Source organism: Protomyctophum parallelum (assembly GCF_964188405.1).
Source record: "Protomyctophum parallelum genome assembly, chromosome: 19".
Lineage (NCBI taxonomy): Eukaryota > Metazoa > Chordata > Actinopteri > Myctophiformes > Myctophidae > Protomyctophum > Protomyctophum parallelum.
Window position 1 is genome coordinate 29,722,128 of NC_139717.1, and position 23,554 is coordinate 29,745,681.

The following is a 23,554-nucleotide window of genomic DNA, read 5'->3' on the forward strand; positions in this document are numbered from 1 at the left end:
ATGCCCAAATATGGAGTTTATGCAGATGTCAGAAGACATTTGTGATGTCAGAACAGGCCAGCTCCATATATGGAGCCTGGGCAAGGGCCCTGTCCAGAGCCCGGGCAGAGGCCTTTTGTGGCGGTTCTGGACAACCGTGGGTCTGACCGACTCGACAGCGGGCACTGCACTCCCTGTGGGGGTGTGGATTCTTGTGTGGGTCGAATTGGAGTCGGTGGGGCGAACGATTCTCGAGTTACGTGGATTACAGACGTACACGTACGTACACACAGAGACTTGATGAATGTATAGAGCGGTGCACTGGCCGACTTGGAAATTAATGCATTCCCCACCACAGTTACTGTATGTCTGTGTCCCTTTTATGCCCATATATGGAGTTTTTTTTTATCAGGCATGCCCAAATATGGATGGAGTCTATGCAGATGTCAGAACATCATTGTGATGTCGGAACAGGCCAGCTTCATATATGGAGATCTAGGGGTGAACAGGTGTGATCAATTGGCTAATTTGGGCCCTGTCCAGAGCCTGGGCAGGGGCCCTGACCTCTAGAGCGGTGCCCATTGGGCACTGACCTACTTGGAACGATGCAAGTTGGAAATTAATGCCCCACCCAGTTATTATGTCTGGTCCCTTTTATGGCCATATATGGAGTTCTTTGTCAGGCATGGCCAAATATGGACTTGACACCCAGCCTCGGGTGTGGAACGTGTGTCGAAATTGAAGTCGGTGGGGCGAACGGTTCTAGAGTTGTGGATTACAGACATACAGACACTTAGGTCATATTCACAACAGAAAGCTTTACTGCGATTAAAATGAATCCTGCTGAACATGGTTGGAAAGTGCGCTTTGTTTGGCAGGTGTGAAGCTTCAAAGAACCGCATTCTATGGCGGTTTCGCTTCTCTTCCAATCTAACTTGATTTCAATTTGGTGCAGGTGTGAATGCAATCCGCAGCAAATAAAGGAAATGGATGAGGAGCTAAACACAGTTTGAGACTGAGAAGGGATATTATTTTTACGCAGCGCAAAGATCTCCCGTTACCGTGGATAGACGTGGGCAAATAAGGAGACTGAAGCCCTCATTGAAATATGAGGGACGAGTACATTAATCGATTGCTTAAGGAAACGCATAAAAAGTTTAAAAACACTATATTCAGTACGTCTGTGCGTAAACATGGAGTGTTGTCACTGCTGCCTGTCACTGATTGGGGACTTTCTTCATCTCGATAAACTTGTAATCGTCGGAGCTTAATTTTATGTCCTAAGTATTACTCAAAGTATAATTTTAACACCATAGATTTCACTGTGTAGTTTATGAATTGAACAAATTGATAAAGTTCCCTGCTGCGTTTGCAATTGCTGCGGATGACAGCGCTTTGTGAAGGCAAACGCAGAAAATTAAATATGAAAGAATGATGCAACTTCTCGGCCCATTCGCATCGACTCTACCGAAGTATAGGTGTGGATATGACCTTGGAGTTAGAAGACTAGAGCGGAGATGGATGCACGGCAATTGGTCTTTTATAGTGTTTATGATAGATCAAGTTGCTACTTACATTAGCATTGGGTTGCTAGGTGATGAAACAAATAGTTTTTTGGCTATTACTGGCTTACAATTTAAGTAGTTGACCATTTAACTGATCTTTTATATAATCTATAATTCACCTCCCACAGTACGGAGCTGGCAGTGAGGAAGCTCCGTCGTGATTGGTCCATCCTGCCAGCGGTGAAGCAGATTGACACGGTGGCAGCCGAGTGGCCTTGCTTCACCAACTACCTGTATCTGACCTATCACGGCACAGAAAACGACGTGGCCTTTGAGGAGCAGCATGTCATGGTGATTGGCTCGGGTGTCTATCGCATCGGCAGCAGTGTGGAGTTTGATTGGTGTGCTGTCGGTTGCATCATGGAACTCAGGAAGGTGAACATAAAAATCTTTTAAGCAAAAACAAAAAAACTAATATATAAATGTAACAATGTCCAGGACAAGTTTTTGTTATTGGTTTTCTGGCCTTAACCAAAGTCAGTAAATTTTTCCAAATATGATTTACATGTAATCATATTTGAACATGAATTAACAGGCTTCTATTAATCCAATAGTTCTTCACAGTCTTCTTATTCATATTGGGATTCTCCTTCTAGATGGGCTACAAGACGATCATGGTGAACTACAACCCAGAAACGGTCAGCACAGACTATGACATGTGTGACCGCCTCTACTTTGATGAGATCTCATTTGAGGTGAGATACGGACTGACAATGTGCTCACAAATCACAGCCTTGGACTTTTGCATAGTATTAGCTGAAGCAGTGGCTCAGAACCATTGGAGCTTAATATATGTCGCCTGTTTCTGATGCATGATAAAGAAATCAAACCTAATCTTCTGCCCTTCTTCCAGGTGGTGATGGACATTTATGAGATGGAGAACCCAGAGGGTATCATTCTGTCTATGGGCGGCCAGCTGCCCAACAACATCGCCATGGCCCTTCATCGGCAGCAGTGCCGCATCCTGGGCACCTCACCTGAGTTCATAGACTCTGCTGAGAACAGGTTCAAGTTCTCACGCATGCTGGACACCATAGGCATCAGCCAACCACGCTGGAAGGAGCTGTCTGACACAGAGGTACATTTAAAATCTCCCTCACTTTGGTGAAGCAGGTATGCTACTATTATGTACTGTATGTGAATAATATGGTTACGTATTATTCTATTTACGTTTACGTATGATCTAACGGTCATACGTAAATAGACAGTGTTTCTAACAATGCTGCATTGGTCTTAAATACATGAAATCACATTCAATCAACTATTTTCAGGTTAGAGTCGCATGTTTTTCCTGCTGTTCCACATTTCTCACCTTCCCCAGTCTGCCATGAAGTTCTGTGAGATGGTTGGTTACCCATGCCTGGTGCGTCCGTCCTACGTACTCAGTGGAGCGGCCATGAACGTGGCTTACACCGACAGCGACCTGGAGAAATACCTCAGCAGTGCCGTGGCCGTGTCCAAAGAACACCCGGTGGTCATATCCAAGTTCATACAGGAAGCTAAGGTTAGAGACATCAACACACACTCGCATGGAGATAGACGAAATTATACTGAAGATCCAAGAATGTGAATCATTTTGGCAGGCCCGGCAGGCTGGCGTAGCCGTCTGGGCACCTAGGCTGCCAATGCCACCTGGCGGCGTGTCGCGGATTCAGCACCTGATCCTGACGACCTTTGCTGCGTCATTCCCCATATCTCTCTCTCTCTCCCGTCAGACTACTGTATTTATCAATAAAAAGAAGCCCCAAATATTTTTTGGGGCTTCTTGTATGCCAAATATCTTTGGGGCTATAAATAGAATCATTTTAATGGCCAAGTAGCCTATGGGGATTTGGTAGCCTGGAATCCAGACTGATGTGCTCCATTGCCTTTTTTATTTTATTTTTACTTAGCTTATCAGTCTGGTAAGCTTCCTATGTGCAAACGGCGGTCTCGGACATCCAGGCACATAAGATTCTGATTGGTCTGTGGGCTGAGCGTGACCAGAACCTTCCAATGAAATGGTCTGTGGACGGGGCATATCGGAGCCTTCCAATGCAAAATTCAAACCACTTCCCTTCTTACTGTGATTCATTCGCAATGACGTGCCGTAACTGAGCTAATAGCTCTGGATTCCAGGCTAGACACTGGTGCAGACATGTGAATCTATGACCAATTAGACTCCATGTCTAATTCCATGTCTAATGTTTACCATTTGCCAGGAGATAGACGTGGATGCGGTGGCAAGCGATGGAGTGGTGATGGCCATCGCAGTGTCTGAGCATGTGGAGAACGCCGGCGTTCACTCTGGGGACGCCACCCTGGTCACACCGCCCCAGGATCTGAACCAGAAGACAATGGAGCGGATCAAGTTGATCGTCCATGCCATTGGTCAGGAACTGCAAGTGACCGGTCCCTTCAACCTGCAGCTCATCGCCAAGGTCTGAAAACGGCGGGAAATGCTTTGATGCTTAGTGCAACACAATCTTTATTTCTTTCATCAGGTCCCAGGTTCTACACGGCACTATTTTCTTTATTGATAGACTGAACTTTTACTGTGATTGGTCAAATTACATTTGTAGTTGCAATGTTACATTTCAGCTAATGCTGTTTTTTTGTTTGCACTTGTCCCTATAGTTAAAGTTAGTTTCTTTCAGGACGACCTGCTGAAGGTGATTGTTGTTTCTTTCTCCTCAGGACGACCAGCTGAAGGTGATTGAGTGCAACGTGCGTGTCTCACGCTCCTTCCCGTTCATCTCCAAGACGCTGGGTGTGGATCTGGTTTCCCTGGCAACGCAGGTCATCATGGGGGAGGAGGTGGAGCCTATTGGCTTCATGAGAGGAAAGGGCATCGTTGGCGTCAAGGTAAGCACACTGGGTTCATCGTCTCATCTGTTTGTGGGTTAGTCTAAATGCAGTGGTTCATTTCAAAGACCACTAGTTTGATGTGCATTAGAGTTAGACCACAGACCCCCATTTGACCCCAATGTAGATTGGGACCCCAATCTACACTGTAAAATCCTCCAGTGTTAATTTCACTCTGACAGTGTACAATTAGACCTAATAAATTGGGTAGCACTTGCCCTTCTAACAACTTCCGGACTTCTTCTCAGTCCTTTGAACTGTGGCATTCACATTCAGACTCTTGTGTACAAAACGTTTCACCTTCTCCACCAGGTGCCGCAGTTCTCCTTCTCTCGGCTGGCGGGGGCTGACGTGGTGCTGGGGGTGGAGATGACCAGCACAGGAGAGGTGGCCTGCTTCGGGGAGAACCGCTACGAGGCCTATCTCAAAGCCATGCTATCTACAGGCTTCAAGATCCCAAAGAAGAACATCCTGCTTAGCATCGGCAGCTACAAGGTACCAGGACACAAATAACCAATGTTAACAATTGTTAACATTGTACTTATTGAACCAGTTCAGAACTCCTGGTTTAGCTCCTAAATTATTCTGGAACGTTTGAAAGACATACAGTACAGCACATTCTTGTGCAATAACTCAACATTGTTCAAATGTATTTTCTGTGTGTGTTTTGTAGAATAAAAGTGAGCTGCTGCCTACAGTACAGGCTCTGGAAAGCCTGGGCTATGACCTGTATGCTAGTCTGGGTACGGCTGACTTCTACACTGAACACGGAGTCAAGGTTTGGCTGCTTTAATGCATACATGTCTGAGCAAAGTGACGTTTGACCTTTTCTAACTTATTTCCCTCTTTTCTCATAAAGGTGGAAAAATATATTGCCTATTATGACATAACATATAACAACAGCCTGCTAGAACTCTTAATACACCAAACGGTTCAACCTTAGAGTGTATATATTAATTGAGTCGGCACCGGATTCTTCCTTCCATCCACTTGCATCAAGTTGCTCAAAAGCGCATGAGACGATTTCACTCCTCCTTCTGGGTAGGAACAGAGTGCATTCTGTGACGGATTGGGCCAAACACATGAACGTGCTGGCCGTTGACTATCATTGCACGCGTTCAGGCAGTCAGACAGATATTTTGTGAAGCCACTGAGGAAATCGGGATTTCCTGAAAGTTCATATAATGGCCTGTTGTGGCGCTGTCATTAAACCCAGAAAAACCCATAGCCCCATAGAAGTCCATGTATTTGGGCCCAACTTCACCTAGACTGTATTACCTTAATAAACATGGTCATGTATACTTTCTGCTTCCAGTCACTAGTTTAAAGTCTAATTTCTAATGTCATAACATTCTTTTTGGAAAATTATGGTCCCATTTATTAAAAAAATTACCATAAAGTCGCGCATGTTCTGAGGGGCGTGGCTACCGTTACAGTCTATGATCGGGATTCCCCTCCCACTCGAGTCAAAACAAAAACCATATTTTTTACAGTCTATGGTTCACGCATGAAACAGCGTTCACGTGTCATCATGAACGTGCACAATGATAGTCAACCAAGCCCCTAGTAAGGCTATCCAACGTTGAAGATGAATTGCAGCACTTTAATGGAGGTGGACGGACGTTCATGATGTCGCGTGCGTAAGCCCGGACCTCAAAATTGAGGTCCGGGGCTAGGCTAGGCTAAACTTCCGCTCGCTCGAGCCATTGAGTTAATCGGCTACAGCAAACGCAACAAAATTATGGAAAAATCAGCTTGGCACCACAACTTGACAAGGGCATCATTGTCTGTTTTTTTTTAAACAACATTAACCCTAGTAATAGTATTCTATTCTACCAATTTTGTGTCATAATAGGCATAATAACATTCAGCAAAAATTGCAGATTTACAAGCTTAGGTTTTGATCTTGTAGTCTATTTTCACCAAAGATATTTGAAGTAATTTATATAGTGTTTAAGTGGTTAATCAATGTTTTTTCTTCCATTGTACTTCCTTTTGTCTCTAGGTGACAGCAGTGGACTGGCCTTTTGAGGAGGAGGAAAGTGACTGTCCCACCAAGGAGAAGCAGCGCAGCATCATGAACTACCTGGAGGAGAACCACTTTGACCTGGTCATAAACCTGTCCATGAGGAACAGTGGTGGCAGGAGGCTGTCGTCCTTTGTCACCAAAGGCTATCGCACCAGGCGAATGGCCATTGACTACTCCGTGCCTCTTATCATCGACATCAAGTGCACCAAGCTCTTCGTTCAGGTTGGCCCTGTGGTACTGTTTTATTCAAGGCTAGCTAAGCGTTTGTTCGGTTCGTTTATTTATCCATAACTAATTGATTATATGACTCACAAATGTTTTAGGCACTGCATCAGATTGGCAGGACCCCGCCAGTGAAGACACACATTGACAGCATGACATCACAGAAGCTGGTCCGTCTGCCTGGTAAGAAATAAGACCACATGAACCCTAGCATCCCTATTCTCTGCATGTCATAATGCGTCACACACAGCGCCACATATTGGCTGTTTTCAGCAAAGAGATTTGGTGTAGGGGGAAAAAGGAGGGGGCCCAATTATATTCCACTGGAGAGCCCTGGTCAACTATGTATAGGGTTTAAGTGGTTGAACTTTGTATCGATTCCAAATGTTAAACTCACACTGCTACAACGGCCATCAGTTGTTTGCCTGAAACTGGCTCTCCTTTCTCCTGAACTCTCCATGGCTGTCGTTTTTTACTCCCCGTGGCTGTCGTTTTTTACTCCCCGCCGTCTCCTGCTGTCCAGGTCTCATTGATGTCCATGTTCATCTGCGTGAACCCGGTGCCACCCACAAGGAGGACTTCTCCTCGGGAACAGCGGCTGCCCTGGCAGGAGGGGTGACCATGGTGTGTGTCATGCCCAACACGTCACCTTCTGTCATCGACCACAATACTCTGGCACTGGTTCAGAAGGTACTGGCTTTCATTATTCATTTTTAAATGCACAGCAAACTATTTTAAAGTAGAATGTTATGTATTTGCAAATCATTGTGGCTTAACATTACATATTTGACAGTACTCAGCTTCTAGGTTTGATTTCTTAATACAGACTTTTACTAGATACAGTATACTGATATACTTTTATACAACAATTAGACTATTATTAGGGGTAGGAATGGAAGTATTTCTTGTCCTGAGGGGAGGGTAAATAACTAAGTATTTAAAGACCTCCATGTAAGTAGGCCTGTCACAATTATCACATACTCGCCTAATCGCAATTATTTGAGATAATGCAAATTATTTTCGCATAATCGTTTCCATGTTGAAATGTCCATATATTTTCAAACATTTTTCAAAACATTTTTGGTTTGAATATCTGCCCTGTGGAATTTGTGATTATGAAGACATTTTAACATTCCAATGTTCAATGGAAAAAAGACAATTAAATCGTTAATCGCAATTATTTGTGTGACAGTTAATCGGCAACTTAAATTTGTAATCGTGACAGCCCTACATGCAAGTTGTGAAGTGACTGAAGTCCACAAGATGGTCACATATTTCGGCAGATCACCAATTTCACTGTAACACACCGCCATGCTGGAGTGAACGAGTGTGAGTGAGCAAGTGGCCGAGATTTGGGGTATTGGCTTAGATCTGCTATTTTCGGTATGGGACATGCCTTGCAACCAAGTATAAACCAGGCATTAGTTTTGACCTTTTCCTGTGTGATCTACTGTAATGCTCTGGTACTTTGTGCGTTTAGCTGGCCAAGGCAGGCTGTCGCTGTGACTATGCCTTGTATGTGGGTGCTGCCTCGGACAATGCAGCCATCCTGCCCTCCATCGCCAATCAGGCAGCAGGGCTCAAGATGTACCTCAACGATACCTACTCCTCACTCAAGATGGACAACGTGTCTCTGTGGATGGAGGTAGGCAGGGGACGAATACAAGTCATATAATGAAGATCGCTTGATTTACACAAAGTACAGTAATTGACAGAGGCTTTTGGATGGTTGAAACCGTCAAGGCCACATTTTTTTAAAGCACTTAATAAGTAAATAAGATAATTAATATAATTACTTAATAATTAATATAATTAAGATAGATAAGGCTTAATGATAAACAAAAAATAATAATAAAACAAACTAAACAAATAAACCTTACATTAACTTGATTTGACCCCTTGGGTTAAGAAGTTGTCTGTGATGTAGTGGCTGTGAATCTAACTGTTGTATCTCTCCTTTGGCGCATTGGTTATTTTAGCACTTTGAGAAGTGGCCCAAACAGATGCCCATCGTCGCCCATGCTGAGAAACAGACGGTGGCAGCCATTCTGATGGTGGCCCAGCTCTACCAGAGACCTGTACACATCTGCCATGTGGCCAAAAAGGAAGAGGTGACCTCTTCATTACCACTTTATATCAACTTCAATAAGACCTAATATATAAAAGTTCGTTTCTGTAGTGTGAGCCATCTTGATGTACAAGTACACCCCCTGGACATGATGCTAGTATGTCGCAGGGATTTACCCCCAATCCAACCCTTGATGCTGAGTGACAAGCAGGAGGCACTGGGTCCTTTTGTATGACCCGGCCGGGGATCGAACCCAGACCTCCCAGTCTCAGGGCGGACACTCTATTCACAAGGCCACTGAGCTAGTATATAAAAGTGAACCACTTTTAAGGAAAATAGCAAATAAAACACCAAATCTTCTCCTTGCCCTCCCTCCTAGATCCTGATCATCCGGGCTGCCAAGCAGAAGGGGATCCAGGTGACATGTGAGGTAGCACCCCACCACCTCTTCTTGTGCGAGGACAACATAGGTGAGATTGGGGCCGGTCGGGCCGAGGTGCGGCCCATGCTAGGGAGCCGTGAGGACATGGAGGCCCTCTGGGAACACCTGGATATCATTGACTGCTTCGCTACCGACCACGGTGAGCAGTCAGGAGAATTGTATGCTCATGTGTGCTGATGATTTTGATTGTATTTTGCCAAAGTACCTGGGAATCTGTTACGCCTTTCTTTGTCCTTCCATTGTCCGATACAATTAGCAATGTGCTAATTTGAACTCACTATGAGCACAAGCTCTTTATTATGAGCATCTAAAAGTAAAATAAATTATATTTTCTTAAGTCTCACTAATACTAGTAGCTCAGTCTAAGGAGTCTTCCTTAATTCTTCATGCAAGTCTTTTTCTGCCAGTTTTCCCTGATTGTATTTTGCTGTCACTTATTTTGTTTACCGACGACCTGTTGGATGTTTAACTCCCTTCTTGTCACAAAGTTTAATATGTACCGTTTGTTTTATCATAATGTCTAATGTCATAATTGCCTCTCAGCACCCCATTCAGTAGAGGAGAAGAGTAGTGAGAAGCCTCCTCCAGGGTACCCCGGCCTGGAGACCATGTTACCCCTGCTGCTCACTGCCGTCAGCGAGGGCCGCCTCACCCTGGACGACATCATCCGACGACTGTATGACAACCCTCGAAAGATCTTCAACCTCCCCGCACAGGACAACACCTATGTGGAGGTATATAAATAACAAATAAGCACATACTGTATACAGGCGTGGGTTTAATGAAACGCAAAACCTGAATACTAAATGAGTAGAGAAATGTGACGAGCCTGATGATACAATTGAACTATTATCATCCATTTTCTTGCGGCATGTATTTGAACTCAATTTGGATAAAGTTGGCAATTGGAAAATATGTAAATGAAATGAAAGAGGGCTCAATGGCTCATTATTGCGCCACTGATGACAGGAGCTTGCTTCAGTCACAAAAACAGCACTGGCTAGTGTTGCAATAGGGATAGCGACATCGGCACTTCAATCCATGCAAAAGACATCAGTAAATGGGGTTGGAAATCGTGGTTGAATGTGCACATTTTCTGACTGATGATCAAGGAATGGTTTGAGTAGGACAATGATGTGAATCATTTGCTATGCAGTCACCAGATCTCAACTCCGTTCTGCCTGGGCCCCTCTCTAGAATGGGAGAAGGAGAAGTAGTCCGCACACTTTTCGTAGCTCCCCCATTATTATGGATGACAACGTTTCGACCCCTTATGTATGTTCGTCAGGTATGTTCATCTGACGAAGACCCATAAGGGGTCGAAATGTTGTCATACTTAATAAATGTGGGAGCTACGAAACGGTGTGCGGACTACTTCTCCTTCTGGACCTGTATGTATCTTTTTGTTCCGCACCTGAATGTTTTTTAGAGATGTTTTTTAGAGCTTTGGATTCCCTCTCTAGAATGGCCACTGTCCAATCTTACATTAGCAACTAACCTGTCAAGCTTTTAGCCCATGAGAAAATACTGACGAGAGCTGTTATAGAGCTTGTCATGGCTTTTGCATTAAGTCTCAATTTATTTAAAAAATGTCTGCCGTGACACAACTCTACAATATGTTGATTGTAGGGAACTCTGGTCTGTCTCAGTCTGGCTGTCTGTGTCTCAGTCTCGCTGTTTCATCACTCTGTCTGTGTCTCAGTCACTCTGTCTGTGTCTCAGTCACTCTGTCTGTGTCTCAGTCTGGCTGTCTCAGGTGCTATTTACACGAGGATGGTGTTCATATAAAACGTCAAAATAAAGTATCGTATCTCAGGAGGTGAAAACGCAACGAAGTGAAACCACCTCCCAGAGTGGAAATCTTTGAGAACGCCGTTTCCTATGGTCTCCATATAAACAGGCATAACGGTGAATCCGCAAAACTTATGACATCATGGCTCACGTTGGCTCACAGCGCATATGTTTATTACATTGATGCAGAGCCATATCATTATGATATAATGGAGTTCCTGAACAAGCCTCCCTCCTCGCCTACAAAGTGCTGCTCATCAGCGATGGTGAATGTAAAACCATGATGTAAATAAAAAGCCTTGTGATAGACGGCAGCCGCGGCAGCAGCGTTTATGTAGCCTAATGTATTATAAAATAATAAAATATATACCATCCCGTGGCGCGCTTTGCCCAGAGCAGTGTTGCGCCGCTTGCTGTTTTTTGGCAAATCTAAGCTAGCAAATTTAAGACCATCTCTTCAAAATAAGAGTATCCTCTAGAGTATTGAAAAAAAGGTTAATTTGCACATTAAAACTACAAATTAAGCATTTAAATGATGCTATAAGACACACATTATGTTTCTGTGTTATTTAATTACTTATTTTTACACAGAAACATAATGTGTCTTTACAATAGCTGTAATGTAATAATAATACTAATGATGTAGTGTAATCATTATTTAATTGACGACAGTTTTATTCTGAAAGCAACCGGATGTCTTCAATTTGCTCGCTCTCAAACAGGAAGTTCTAGATTTGCCAAAAAGACGGAGCCGTGTTGCGCAGGCTTGCGTGAAGGGGTTCTTCTTGTACGTGGGTGTGACCTATCTATTTGGCAGCCCGTTATCGCCACCTAGCGACATTATAGCACAATAGCACATTATAGCATAACGTGTGCGTTCTCGTGTAAAGGGTAAGAAAAGAATGAGAACGCAACGGGACTTTGACGTGTTATATGGAGATGGTCGCCGTCTAAAAGAGGCCTCAGTCACTCTGTGTCTCAGTCACTCTGTCTGTGTCTCAGTCACTCTGTCTGTGTCTCAGTCTCGCTGTCTCAGTCACTCTGTCTGTGTCTCAGTCTCGCTGTCTCAGTCACTCTGTCTGTGTCTCAGTCACTCTGTGTCTCAGTCTCGCTGTCTCAGTCACTCTGTCTGTGTCTCAGTCACTCTGTGTCTCAGTCACTCTGTCTGTGTCTCAGTCACTCTGTGTCTCAGTCTCGCTGTCTCAGTCTCTGTCTGTGTCTCAGTCTCGCTGTCTCAGTCACACTGTCTGTGTCTCAGTCTCGCTGTCTCAGTCATTCTGTCTGTCTCAGTCTGGCTGAATCAGTCACTCTGTCCGTGTCTCTCAGGTGGACTTGGAGCAGGAGTGGGTTATCCCTCAGGAAATGCAGTTCACAAAGTCCAAGTGGACGCCCTTCCAAGGTATGAAGGTCAAAGGCAAGGTGCGCCGCGTGGTGTTGCGAGGGGAGGTAGCCTACATTGATGGCCAGGTGAGCACGTACATTCACAGGTTCACTACCCATGTGTATACCTGTGTTTCAATATTTTTATTAAACAGAAAGGTAGATAAGAAACAGACATGCATAGACGATGCCCCACGAGCATAACAACATAACATAACATAACATAACAGTATGTTTGTATACCTGAGTGAGATGTATTTATTATATGCAAACATCCTGAAGTTGTTCATGTTGGAGAGGTTTTTTTTCTCACACAAGACACTCTCCCAGTTGGCACAAACTGGTCATCGATGTCTGGATATGTAATAGATTAATTTGCCGATGAGCAACAACAGTATTTAGATGTCAATGTAATTTTCTCTCTCTCACTCTGTGTATCAGGTGTTAGTACCTCCAGGTTATGGAGAAGATGTGAAAACATGGCCTGCTGCTGCTGCCACCATCCCCCCTGAGCCAGTTAAAGAGATTCCATTGGTATACGCACACTTCATTCTTTCACTCATTTACTCACCAAATAAATCATCTTTTTGGGGTGCCCTTTTATTCATTTTGTCCAGCCTTCTGTACCCGTATTAAAGCACTAAGTTGATCATAGAAGTGACTCATCATTACTAAGTTGATCTAAATACTTGAGGAGAGAAGATTATAGAGGAGAATGGAATACCGTTAATCTAATCAGAATATAAGGACATTGTATTGTACATTGAATGTATTGCCTATATGGAAATATTCTACTGTAAATACAGGGAAATGGTAAAGAGATATGGTATACGTACAGTACTCGTATTAGCAGTCACTCACTAGCTGCTGTTTTTGCTGCTATAACTGGTGTTGCTTGATAATCTTATCAGATCATAGTGTGTACAGTACAGTATGTGAATGATAATCTGGTTAATTTCTCCATTTGTTCTGACTCATTCTGTGTGTGTCCTTGTTTGTGTGTAAGACCCCAGAGCGTCCCCCAGAGCGTCTCCGACCGACTCCTCCATGTGATGGCTCCCTCCGCACGCGGGCCCCGAGTCCACGCCGCGCTGTTGGGGAGGGCCGCTACACGCTGGCACTGGCCCCCCGCATCCACCGCTCCTCCGACCCCGGCCTGCCCCCAGGTAACTGCAGCACTCACACACAATGCTTTGCTCCAAAGGTGACAAACCCTTTTGTCACCTAACCATCCGATGAGTGTGGTGTGGATCTTTGTGTTATATAACCACTTGTGGGTTGTTGTGGGTATTTTTGCAGCATTTTTCACACTGCCTCATCTTGGCAAGAGACCAAACATGACATTTGTTTTGTTGATGCAGCAAATAAGGGAGTCGCTTGTTACACTGCAGATTTTAGATTCTCTCTCTCTCTCTCTCTCTCTCTCTCTCTCTCTCTCACACACACACACACACACACGCACGCGCGCGCGCACGCACACACACACACACACACACACACACACACACACACACACACACACACACAGGCATCAGATCAGTGGAAGCCAAAAGGTGACATATGCTGTATGGTGACTGACAATAACCAGTTACAGTAGATGCATCTAATTCAGTGGCGTGCCCAGGTCTCATTGACTACATCTCAGTAGTCTGGATTGACAATAACCAGTTACAGTAGATGCATCTAATTCAGTGGCGTGCCCAGGTCTCATTGACTTCATCTCAGTAGTCTGGATTGACAGGAGTAGAGATTGATGTGGACTCATCTATACTGGCTGGCGCAGCTTCCCCACTTCACCCAGGGGTGTCTATTAGAACACAGAACAGACAACTTCTCTTGTTTTCAGGGTTTTACTGAAGACTTAAAATGAGCACAGTATAATACAATAAAAGTAAATAATTACAGTAACAAATAATATCAATAATGTAACGCTGATGGGAGCAAGCAAAGAAAACCACTATAGATTATTGAGATATTAAGAGTTGTCTTAATCCATAGGTCTCCAGTATAATTTAGGCCAATGATTCTCAATCAGTAGTTCGGGACCCAAAAACGGATTGCAAGATGCTCTTAAAGGGGTTCACGGCCGAATGTTAAATAATAATCACACTTGTGTGAAGTGAGTGGCAACTTTTTATCAAGATGATTATGATGATGAAGTCATCATACATCGCTTTTTAGGCCCACGGTGGCCTAAAAGGTTTATGCGGAATAAAATGTTCTGTGAAAAAGTCCATAGACCGACACATGTTGTGGCACCCACTTTGTCATAGTAAATGTAAGATTATACGGAATATAGCAGAATCAGAGGGTGGGGGAGGGGACACACACACAAAGCCACACGTTTGCATTGGAGTGGCTAGCGCCACTCAAAAATTAGATTATTTTACATGTCGTACACAAAAATAACGGCCATTGTTTTCCCAGTGCCAAAACCAGTTGAGAACCACAGCTATAGGCTGACCAGATCCAGCCTGGTCTATCTGTATGCCTCTGAGTCTGGTCTAATTGTCAACTGGTTCTTTGTAAATAAGTGCCAGCCAATGCATCCACCTTTATTGACATTGACAAACACAGATCATTGCATGAATGACGATGAGTAGCATGTCATTTGACCCCCTATTTGTTGCCACATCCTCTGAATCCTAGTCAGCCTGAGGGCAGAGGTAAATCAACCATTGGATGTTATGTGATTGGACATTTTGGTTACTCCACCACCTTCAGTTAAACAGAGGGACATACGCTATAATCAAGCATGCTACCATCCCCTCTGAAGGCTGGCCAGTTGCCTGCCATAAAAACACAGAGGTTTGGATAGATTGGGCCACAAAATGGTCTCCTTCACCTCTGTTGACAGGAAGATCTTGAACAAAGGACAGACCTCCTAGGGCACAGGCAACCGAAATAGCGCCAATAATGATTGTACGGCCTACTTTACATACTGTACGTATGTTTGGCATTGTGCCATTGTTAATGGCAAGAACTATAAAATATGAATCTACTTATAGTACATATATACAACTGCAGAGAAAGCTGTAGTTTGTATTTGCTTATATTCCACATCGATGATGTCACTGGTAGGCAGGTTTCTGAACTGTCCAAAGCTCACTTCTGACTTCTGAGACACAGAGTGAGAAGGTGGAAATGGTGGTATCTTTATAATGAGCATTAATTCGGACCAATTGCAGTATATGAAGATAATGATTAAATTAAAGGAGCACCCATTGTCAACCTTGATTACAATGGTCTATACACCATCCGTTTTAACACTGCACCGGATCTCAATCAACTCTTGCCACCGAACTACAGTAAGTAACTCCTAACTCCTGTGCTCTCTGTCCAACCCCTCTGTACAGCTGATGAAACAAAGGAGAGAACTTTGACGAGAGCCATCGAGGAAGGTTTGCTGAAACTTTGTCACAGCGCAGCTGTTAACGCTACTGCTAAATCGCAACAATCCACCTCTCCTCGCTGTACCCTGCTTGTAATGAGTGGCTAGAAAGCTATAGCTTGCTACATATAGGCAGCGGTTGCATGGATATGCTTAAGTATTCAGACTATTCAGACGATCCACCAAAAATTGGAAGGCGTACAACTATTGCAATACGGCTGTCTGACACGTCTGTATGTATGTCTGTCTGTCTGTTATGTATTATGTACATATGTCACGCTGTTTGTCCACCAGAGGACGCTGAAAATGCTAAATGCTGCCCAATTATGCACACCTCTACTGTAGGTTAGGTTCCCTTCTTTTCTTGTGCAGTATTTATAATCTCCTACTAGGGGCTTTTCATGATGCTTAATCTATTCCAAGCATTAGTTTTGAAGAAAAAAAATCAAACACTCATTGGGCTAAAAACGGCCATAGCCACTTGTGCTGACATCATCACAGTTGTGATGACGGCGATGGCCATTTTTAGCAGAATGTTTTTTGTGCAAAACAAACGCTTGGAATGGTATGGTCATATATGCCAATTATTAATTGCTCAACATATGCAAGTTAGCATCCGGCAGTTTCTACATGCTGGGGACCCATACTCAACATTTCTAACATAAAACCTTGGTGTACTCAACATGTCTGGGTTCACAGTCTGGCAAGTGGACTAATATGATTTTACAATGTACAAAATCCCAGTTATCTAGTCATTACAATATCAATATAATGACCTGCCCAGCCCTACTTGCAGTGGTAAGCTAGCTTGCAGCATTCTAAACTCTTGTTAAGGTATTTCAACTCTTTGATGTTTCATGGGTTGAAGTTGACCATCCATTATGTGACCGTCTTCTCTCTCCAGAGTTCCTGCTCCCTACACCCTTGGGTGGTGGAGAGGTGTACAGCCACCCTCCTCCCCTGTCCAGGCTCCTGTCTCCGCAGGCCATCCCCGCCTCCTCCCACTTCCAGACCTCACCCCTGCTCCACCCTCTAGTGGGCCAGCACATCCTGTCTGTCAGGCAGTTCAGCAAGGAGCAGGTATGCAAAACCACCCACAATGAATATGCACTCGCACAATCTCCCAACATACTTTGTATTGCATTAATTCTCACACACGTACATGCCTCTTGTTTTGATTTCTCTGTAGTTCAATTCGTTCTTTGTTTAAATTGAAATATTTGTGTCTATATGTGGTGTGTATTTTAGATCTCCCATCTCTTCAATGTTGCCCACACTCTGCGTTTGATGGTGCAAAAAGAACGCAGCTTGGACATCCTCAAGGTCAGTTTCATGTTTTTACGACCTTTGTTATTACCCTTTTTGTTATGTCTAGTTGAGCCTTGAAGTGATTGCAAAACTATTGTAATGAGTCTGCTTGTGTCTTTGTACAGTATGCATGTCACTGTCCACAATGACTATTATAATAATCCACACCTCTCAGTTGCCCTTGTATGGTAATTGAGACGGACCCTTAGAAAGCTGAGAATGAGACACTGCATGAGCACCAGTTACACGCTGCTGAACCCATTCCTACTCCTGTAGGGCAGAGTGATGGCGTCCATGTTCTACGAGGTGAGCACTCGCACCAGCAGCTCGTTTGCCGCAGCCATGCAGCGTCTAGGCGGATCGGTAGTCCACTTCAACGAGGCCACTTCCTCTGCGCAGAAAGGGGAGTCAGTGTCTGACTCTGTCCAGACCATGAGTGGCTATGCGGACGTCCTGGTCCTCAGACACCCTCTCCCCGGGGCCGTGGAGGTGAGCCCAGTCCGGATTAGTTTTTTTTTCCTTTTGTTCAGGTTGGAGGTTTTGTTTGGGACTTGGTTTGCCCTTTTTGGGAAATGTATTCACAGCTAAGCCAAAAGCACAATCCACATACGCAACAATAGAAACTAACATTGCGTATTGTGTATGAAACATACTCTGTAAATATAAATGATCCACTTGGATCTGTGGGATCATACTGTGTGTCTCATCTGAATAGATGCATTTTTATGCATCATGTCGAAAAAATTTTCAACACAATTCAGCTCTGGCGGGTTTGTTTCATTGGAATATCCTCGTGTTGCTGTCAGATTGCCCGCACCCCCATCTGCCTGCTCCCCTTTAAATGAAAATGAATACCTAGATGTCAATCGCTAGTACTTTAGTACTTTTCTTTGTTTTGATATTCAACTATTTACTGGCTTACTAAAACAAGTTTTACTCATATGTTTTTTATATCTAACATCCACCCAGACCGCCGCGCGCCACTGCCGTAAGCCGGTGATCAACGCTGGAGATGGCGTTGGAGAGCACCCGACCCAGGCTCTGCTGGATGTGTTCACCATCAGAGAGGAACTTGGGACAGTCAATGGCATGACGGTGAGGGGACAGCATGCCAGCAAACAGCGCTGTCGTTTCTTTGGTTCTCTTAGCATTTTCAAGGTGCCTTTGCTTTATATGGGAAAGACTATGTAGAGACAGGGGATCATGTGCAACTGAGTGGGAATGAGTCCCATTTGTAACTACAGGCATCATCCGTTAAGCCTCTAGTTTCATATATGGCAAGAGAACTTGCATTGCAATTATTTTGTGGTGCAACCACTCCTATAGACATAACAAACATACACACATTATTAACTGTATGATGGGCGGCTCGCCAGAACCGGGCCGCCCCCCTGGTAGCGTTCCTGTGGGTCTGGAACTTCCGGGGACCCCCACACGGAGTTGCACCACTCACTTCACATGGGTGTGATTTTTACTCAATGTTTGGCCTTTCATCTCATTCCCTCCCATCTCTCAGATCACTATGGTTGGGGACCTGAAGCATGGTCGCACAGTCCACTCCCTGGCCAAGCTCCTGACCCAGTACCGCATCACCCTGCGATACGTAGCCCCCAAGAACCTCCACATGCCCGCTGAGATCATTGACTATGTGGCCTCCAAAGGCATCAAACAGGTTAGTGGTTGTTTCAGGCAGTGTAGCAGTAGAGAACCTTGAAACACTGCTAGACTGCATGTTTTTCAAATACTTATTTCACCCACAAAATGAATGTTGGGAATTTTAAAATGCACTTATCTATAACTGCTGGTGTGTGCAGGAGGAGTTTGAGAGCATTGAGGAGGCACTCCCTGACACAGATGTCCTGTACATGACCAGGATTCAGAAGGAGCGTTTTGCTTCTGAGGAAGAGTACAAGGCCGTAAGCAATCCTGTCATATTCATCTTCTGTTTGTAAAGATATGGATAGTCCATTTTTGTTTGTGTTACTAAAGAAAGATTGTGCACAGAATCGACCATAAGGGGGTCCCTTTGGTTCCATTTTGTACACTCAGACTAAGAGTAACACTCAGGCTTCTACATTGTATGACTGCCTGCGCTGTTGCCTTTATCAGTAAAGGTGTTTTCTTTCCCCCCTCAGTCTTTTGGTCAGTTTGTCCTCACGCCCCACATTATGACTGCAGCCAAGGGGAAGATGGTTGTCATGCACCCACTACCCAGAGTCAACGAAATCAGGTAAGGTGTCTCTGATCAACCAGAGATGTCTGAAAGTGTTGGACACACATCTCTTGGTTATGTTTTCCAAATCTTACCTACACCACTGTTGTTTGTGATTATTAGTGTGACAGATTAGAACTTTATCTTATTGAAAGTAATTTGGTATTGTAGGATTATTTAATGATTTACCTGTTTAGCCATAAATCCAAGGCTGCAACTATCAATTATTGAGTTTCTTGATATTTTTTCTATATTGACAAATCTATCTTCGATATTTAGATCAAACCTTTCCACCTAAATCGATCATTTTTATTACAATGTAATGTTAAAATCAATTAGATTAACTGTTGCACCTCTACATCAATCAATGACAAGCAACTAACTAGAAAAGTTTTGACATTTGTGAATCGAAATGAATTGATCGCGATTAATCTATGAATGGATTTTATTTTCCACCCTTTATTACATCTATTGGCTTTTTCCTTTGTATTTGTCCTGTGCAGTGCGGAGGTGGACAGTGATCCACGGGCGGCGTACTTCCGCCAAGCAGAGAATGGCATGTACATCCGTATGGCCCTCTTGGCCACTGTGCTGGGCAGATAGGAAGCAACTTCAGTGAAGACAACATTCCATAGGGCCTCGTTAGCCTAGAGAAGACCAAACGCCCCACACCGTGTAAACTTAGCATTTTAGAGAGAATAGTAGATTTGAGACTGTAAGGCTACACGGTAAAATGTTCATTTAACTGTGCAAATGTAACCAAATGGATGTATAAAGGTCTGTTTTGTTACATTTGTACACTACACTCTGACTTACAAATTATCACATTTAAAACACAAACAACAACAATGGGGGTATACAGTTTGGTCCTGGATCAGTAGTTAATAATGATAATCATGACTGGACAGTGGACACTGCGGATACATACTGTATGCTTACAGTGTTGCAACATTACTAAATCACCTTGTGAGCAATAACTTACGCAATGCATTCTTTAACTGGTCCCCTTTAAATGTCAATGTTTACTATAGTATAATATGACTGATTTTCCTAATCCAAAACTCACCCCTCAGGATAGTACTGTCATCAATTATTTGCATGTACTGAACATTCTAGAATACATGTATATTATGCATATTATGCCTATTATGTATGCATAATAGGCTATGTACAACACTAAAATAACTGAGCCATAATGTTCTTATTGTCATTGTTAGTTCTTGTATTATTACAGCGATGTATTTCAGATACTGTAGCAATTTCTGACCATACTTTTTACGCATTCGGGCGGAATTTGGTGTCTTTATTGTAGGGCTCGAAAGCTTTGTTTGTTTTTTATAGAGAAACTAATAAAATTATTTATGGGCCATTTGTCAGGTGGAATTGTTTTAATTTTACCTTATGTGGGTGGGCATTTGGGCAACTACGCACCTCTTGTCCATACGTCACTCAGAACGCTAGATGGCGTTCTTGCTGCTTTGAGCTAGCTCATGAGCTGAGATTTCCTCTAGCACAAACTGAAATGCAAAATATTTTAAATCCATTAATTTGCTCCAAACGTCATGAACAGTTGACTACTAAATTATATTCGTTCAGTGGGAAGGAGTCGAGGACCCCCTTGTCCTGGAGGGACAGCGCGTGATTGGTTAATTGATTGTTGGGCAACAGCTGATGCGAAGATCTATTGTCAAGTCCAAATCTATAATAGTGGCTATTCAAGAAAATGCATTATGATTTTACAACAGCAACTACAATTGAAGTTGAGTATTGGTTTAGATGAGACATTGATTTTCGCATTCTCGGACATGTTGCATACACAAATGTATGGAAAAGGTAGTTATAAGTCTAGTAGTATAATAATAATAAAACGAGGTATGTCCGAACCCAGTCCCGGGTGTATACAATTAATAGTAATCATTTATAATTTGTATAAACCATGCCCATCCCACGATTTCCACCGGGTCGAGACTACTTCCTGAAACGGTGAAATGAACCAATGAGACTGTGTGTCCTCCAGTGCCAGATAACGGTACAGGAACCAACAGGACCCGCAGCAGCAGCAGCAGCACGGTAGCCAGACCGGCTATAAAGGAGTGGCAGAGACTAGGCTACATTTGAGACGTTGACTAGGGATTTAGAAATAGAAGTGGATGCCTCTATGATCCAGCTAACGTTACAGCGAAATACACGGTGTTCAATTTTCACAAGGTGAGATTCTACTGGCATGACACCGGTATGCCACCAGATTTTGAAATGACTTGGTTTAGCGAGCTGTGCGCTACCGTTGCTGGCTGCTAACCGACTACCGTAGTTAGCCTGGTGCCTGGTGGTAATGATAGCTCTCGTTTTCTTAATGTAGCTCGTAATCTGATGTGAGAATGCGTTGTGTGATGAACATAATTAGACCGTAGGTAGTGAATAAAAGTCTGTATTCCAGTTAGTTAAAATCTAATATTTGAACAGCTAGCTGAGAGACGCAGGTGTTATACAGGGATCTGTGACTTGGCGAAATATGTGACCCACCGACGTCATTTTGTTGAATAATTTGCTACATTTAACATGTCAAAATTAGGAATACAGTGGCCTTTTCAACCAACAATAACACGTTATTGTTTCCGCACAAAGTGTGTTTCCTGACTAGCGCTGCAGCTAAACTACATCCCCGCTGTCTGCCTCTTTCACCCAAATCTATAATGGGTCACAGATGTCAGTGTGAGACTGCTAGCTGAGCTGAGCTGAGTTTGCCCGGCATGACGGCTAACGTCACCTGACAGCGTCGCGAATTAATGATAAACAGTACATACAGAAACAAAGCATTGGCATGCTAATACTAATCAATCTGCCACCACTACTTGGTGTGACTCAGGAGAACATGGCCTGGCCCTAAATAAATCGTAAACGAGAGGTGTTGCCGTTGCCGATGCAATTTATTTTTCCTTTGTTAAAGACGGGGTGTAGTACACACATTGAAGTAATTCCATTTGCGGAGAGATTAGCAGAGGATTACAGCTCCACAAGGAGGACAACACACACACCATCTTAGTATTGAGAGTATTTCTTCCATCACATTCCACATTCGTTGGTTAATTTGTCACTTGATTGATTCAATGGTATTCTCTAAATCTAAGCCATCACAGAAGAAATTAGAACATGTGCAAGGCACTGGTGGTCGACATGGTTTAACGTTACATTGCATGTAGACCCCACTTTTGACACATCCTGTATGTGCCCGGGCCTGGTGCCTCATCCCTCAGGCACAACCAGTGTCCAGTGCTTATTTGTCTGATACACATTGAACGACCCAACGTCCCAAACCTCATGCATAAATCAAGCAGTCCAAAATGGCACAGCAAGTATGCCATGACGTTTCTAACATTCATCAGATCAGAAGTGCATGGTTTAAATTAACAACTGGTCCCCCAGAATCTCGCCTATTCTTGGATAAAGTGACACATGTGTTGGGCTATTTGGGCAAAGGGATTGTTGTAGAGAGAAAAAAGTCCCAAGTACAGCTGCAACTCAGTCTTAGGCAGACCTGTTTGATTTAAGAATAGAGTTTAAGATTGTAAGAGAGGTCTTAATCTTAACTATGTCTTTCCCAAAATGATCACCATTGTTGTTGTTTTTTAACAAAGATTTATTTGAACATTAATGCCCTATGGGGAATATTCCTGGCCTGTGCACTGTGGTGCAGGTCTGCAGGATTTATGATCTGTACTACTAGCTGCAATTTACAACACTAGATTTATTTTGGGTGAATCTAAATGCAATATCCTGCATTGACAGCCCATTGATCCAAATCAAATTTCCGATCTGCTTGTATTAAACGATGTTAAACTCACCAACATTGCAACTATAGGGCAAACTCGAATTATCCTCTTTCAATCTGCAAAGCATTTGTTATATAACAATCCACCGTAGACATGTTATGACTATGAGCTACCTTCTGCTAATAAATTGAAATTTGATTTGGAATGGGCTGTCAATGGAGGGTATTGCAACTCTAGATTCACCCCATTATTAAAAAAAAAAAAAAAAATGTTGCAAATTGCAGCTAGATTTGTACGTAGGCTACATTGAGGTACATTGCATATGTACATCCCAGTGTTAGATTTGAAAATGTCTGCTACATATTGATGAGCTGTCATTGGTTGAATTTGCTCTGTACTGTCTATGCATATACCTGGCACATTTTAGTTACAGCTAGTCAGCTACTATACAGGTAGTTGTTGCTGACTTTTATTGGAGCATGCCTTCATCCTGTCCTGCCCTCTCACACAGTCTCACTTATGTCTCAGACTGTCTCGTGTCTCTTCTTTTCTG

At 43.4% G+C, this 23,554-nt stretch overlaps 2 protein-coding genes across 6 annotated transcripts in view; both read left to right on the forward strand.

Annotated features, from left to right (window-relative positions):
• Positions 1 to 20,585, forward strand: part of cad (carbamoyl-phosphate synthetase 2, aspartate transcarbamylase, and dihydroorotase) — a 34,746-nt gene extending 14,161 nt beyond the window's left edge. For 2 of the 3 annotated variants that reach the window (XM_083790375.1, XM_083790377.1), the window contains exons 19-45: positions 1,673 to 1,919; positions 2,141 to 2,239; positions 2,398 to 2,622; positions 2,866 to 3,048; positions 3,746 to 3,964; positions 4,221 to 4,388; positions 4,701 to 4,883; positions 5,062 to 5,166; positions 6,394 to 6,639; positions 6,741 to 6,822; positions 7,163 to 7,329; positions 8,120 to 8,284; positions 8,619 to 8,750; positions 9,087 to 9,288; positions 9,693 to 9,883; positions 12,267 to 12,407; positions 12,762 to 12,854; positions 13,327 to 13,486; positions 15,677 to 15,721; positions 16,616 to 16,791; positions 16,960 to 17,034; positions 17,296 to 17,508; positions 17,989 to 18,114; positions 18,536 to 18,691; positions 18,834 to 18,935; positions 19,155 to 19,249; positions 19,735 to 20,585. In XM_083790375.1, the coding sequence (XP_083646501.1) occupies positions 1,673 to 1,919; positions 2,141 to 2,239; positions 2,398 to 2,622; positions 2,866 to 3,048; positions 3,746 to 3,964; positions 4,221 to 4,388; positions 4,701 to 4,883; positions 5,062 to 5,166; positions 6,394 to 6,639; positions 6,741 to 6,822; positions 7,163 to 7,329; positions 8,120 to 8,284; positions 8,619 to 8,750; positions 9,087 to 9,288; positions 9,693 to 9,883; positions 12,267 to 12,407; positions 12,762 to 12,854; positions 13,327 to 13,486; positions 15,677 to 15,721; positions 16,616 to 16,791; positions 16,960 to 17,034; positions 17,296 to 17,508; positions 17,989 to 18,114; positions 18,536 to 18,691; positions 18,834 to 18,935; positions 19,155 to 19,249; positions 19,735 to 19,834 (4,096 nt within the window). In that variant the 3' untranslated portion in view covers positions 19,835 to 20,585. The remainder of the gene's footprint in view (positions 1 to 1,672; positions 1,920 to 2,140; positions 2,240 to 2,397; positions 2,623 to 2,865; positions 3,049 to 3,745; positions 3,965 to 4,220; positions 4,389 to 4,700; positions 4,884 to 5,061; positions 5,167 to 6,393; positions 6,640 to 6,740; positions 6,823 to 7,162; positions 7,330 to 8,119; positions 8,285 to 8,618; positions 8,751 to 9,086; positions 9,289 to 9,692; positions 9,884 to 12,266; positions 12,408 to 12,761; positions 12,855 to 13,326; positions 13,487 to 15,676; positions 15,722 to 16,615; positions 16,792 to 16,959; positions 17,035 to 17,295; positions 17,509 to 17,988; positions 18,115 to 18,535; positions 18,692 to 18,833; positions 18,936 to 19,154; positions 19,250 to 19,734) is intronic. The other variant, XM_083790376.1, reaches the window with a different exon arrangement.
• A 691-nt stretch (positions 20,586 to 21,276) lies between these two features.
• Positions 21,277 to 23,554, forward strand: part of dnajc5ga (DnaJ (Hsp40) homolog, subfamily C, member 5 gamma a) — a 29,710-nt gene continuing 27,432 nt past the window's right edge. For 2 of the 3 annotated variants that reach the window (XM_083790331.1, XM_083790333.1), the window contains exon 1: positions 21,278 to 21,439. The gene's annotated coding sequence lies outside the window, so the exon portion shown is untranslated. Of the gene's footprint in view, positions 21,440 to 23,554 lie in introns of all 3 variants that reach the window. The other variant, XM_083790332.1, reaches the window with a different exon arrangement.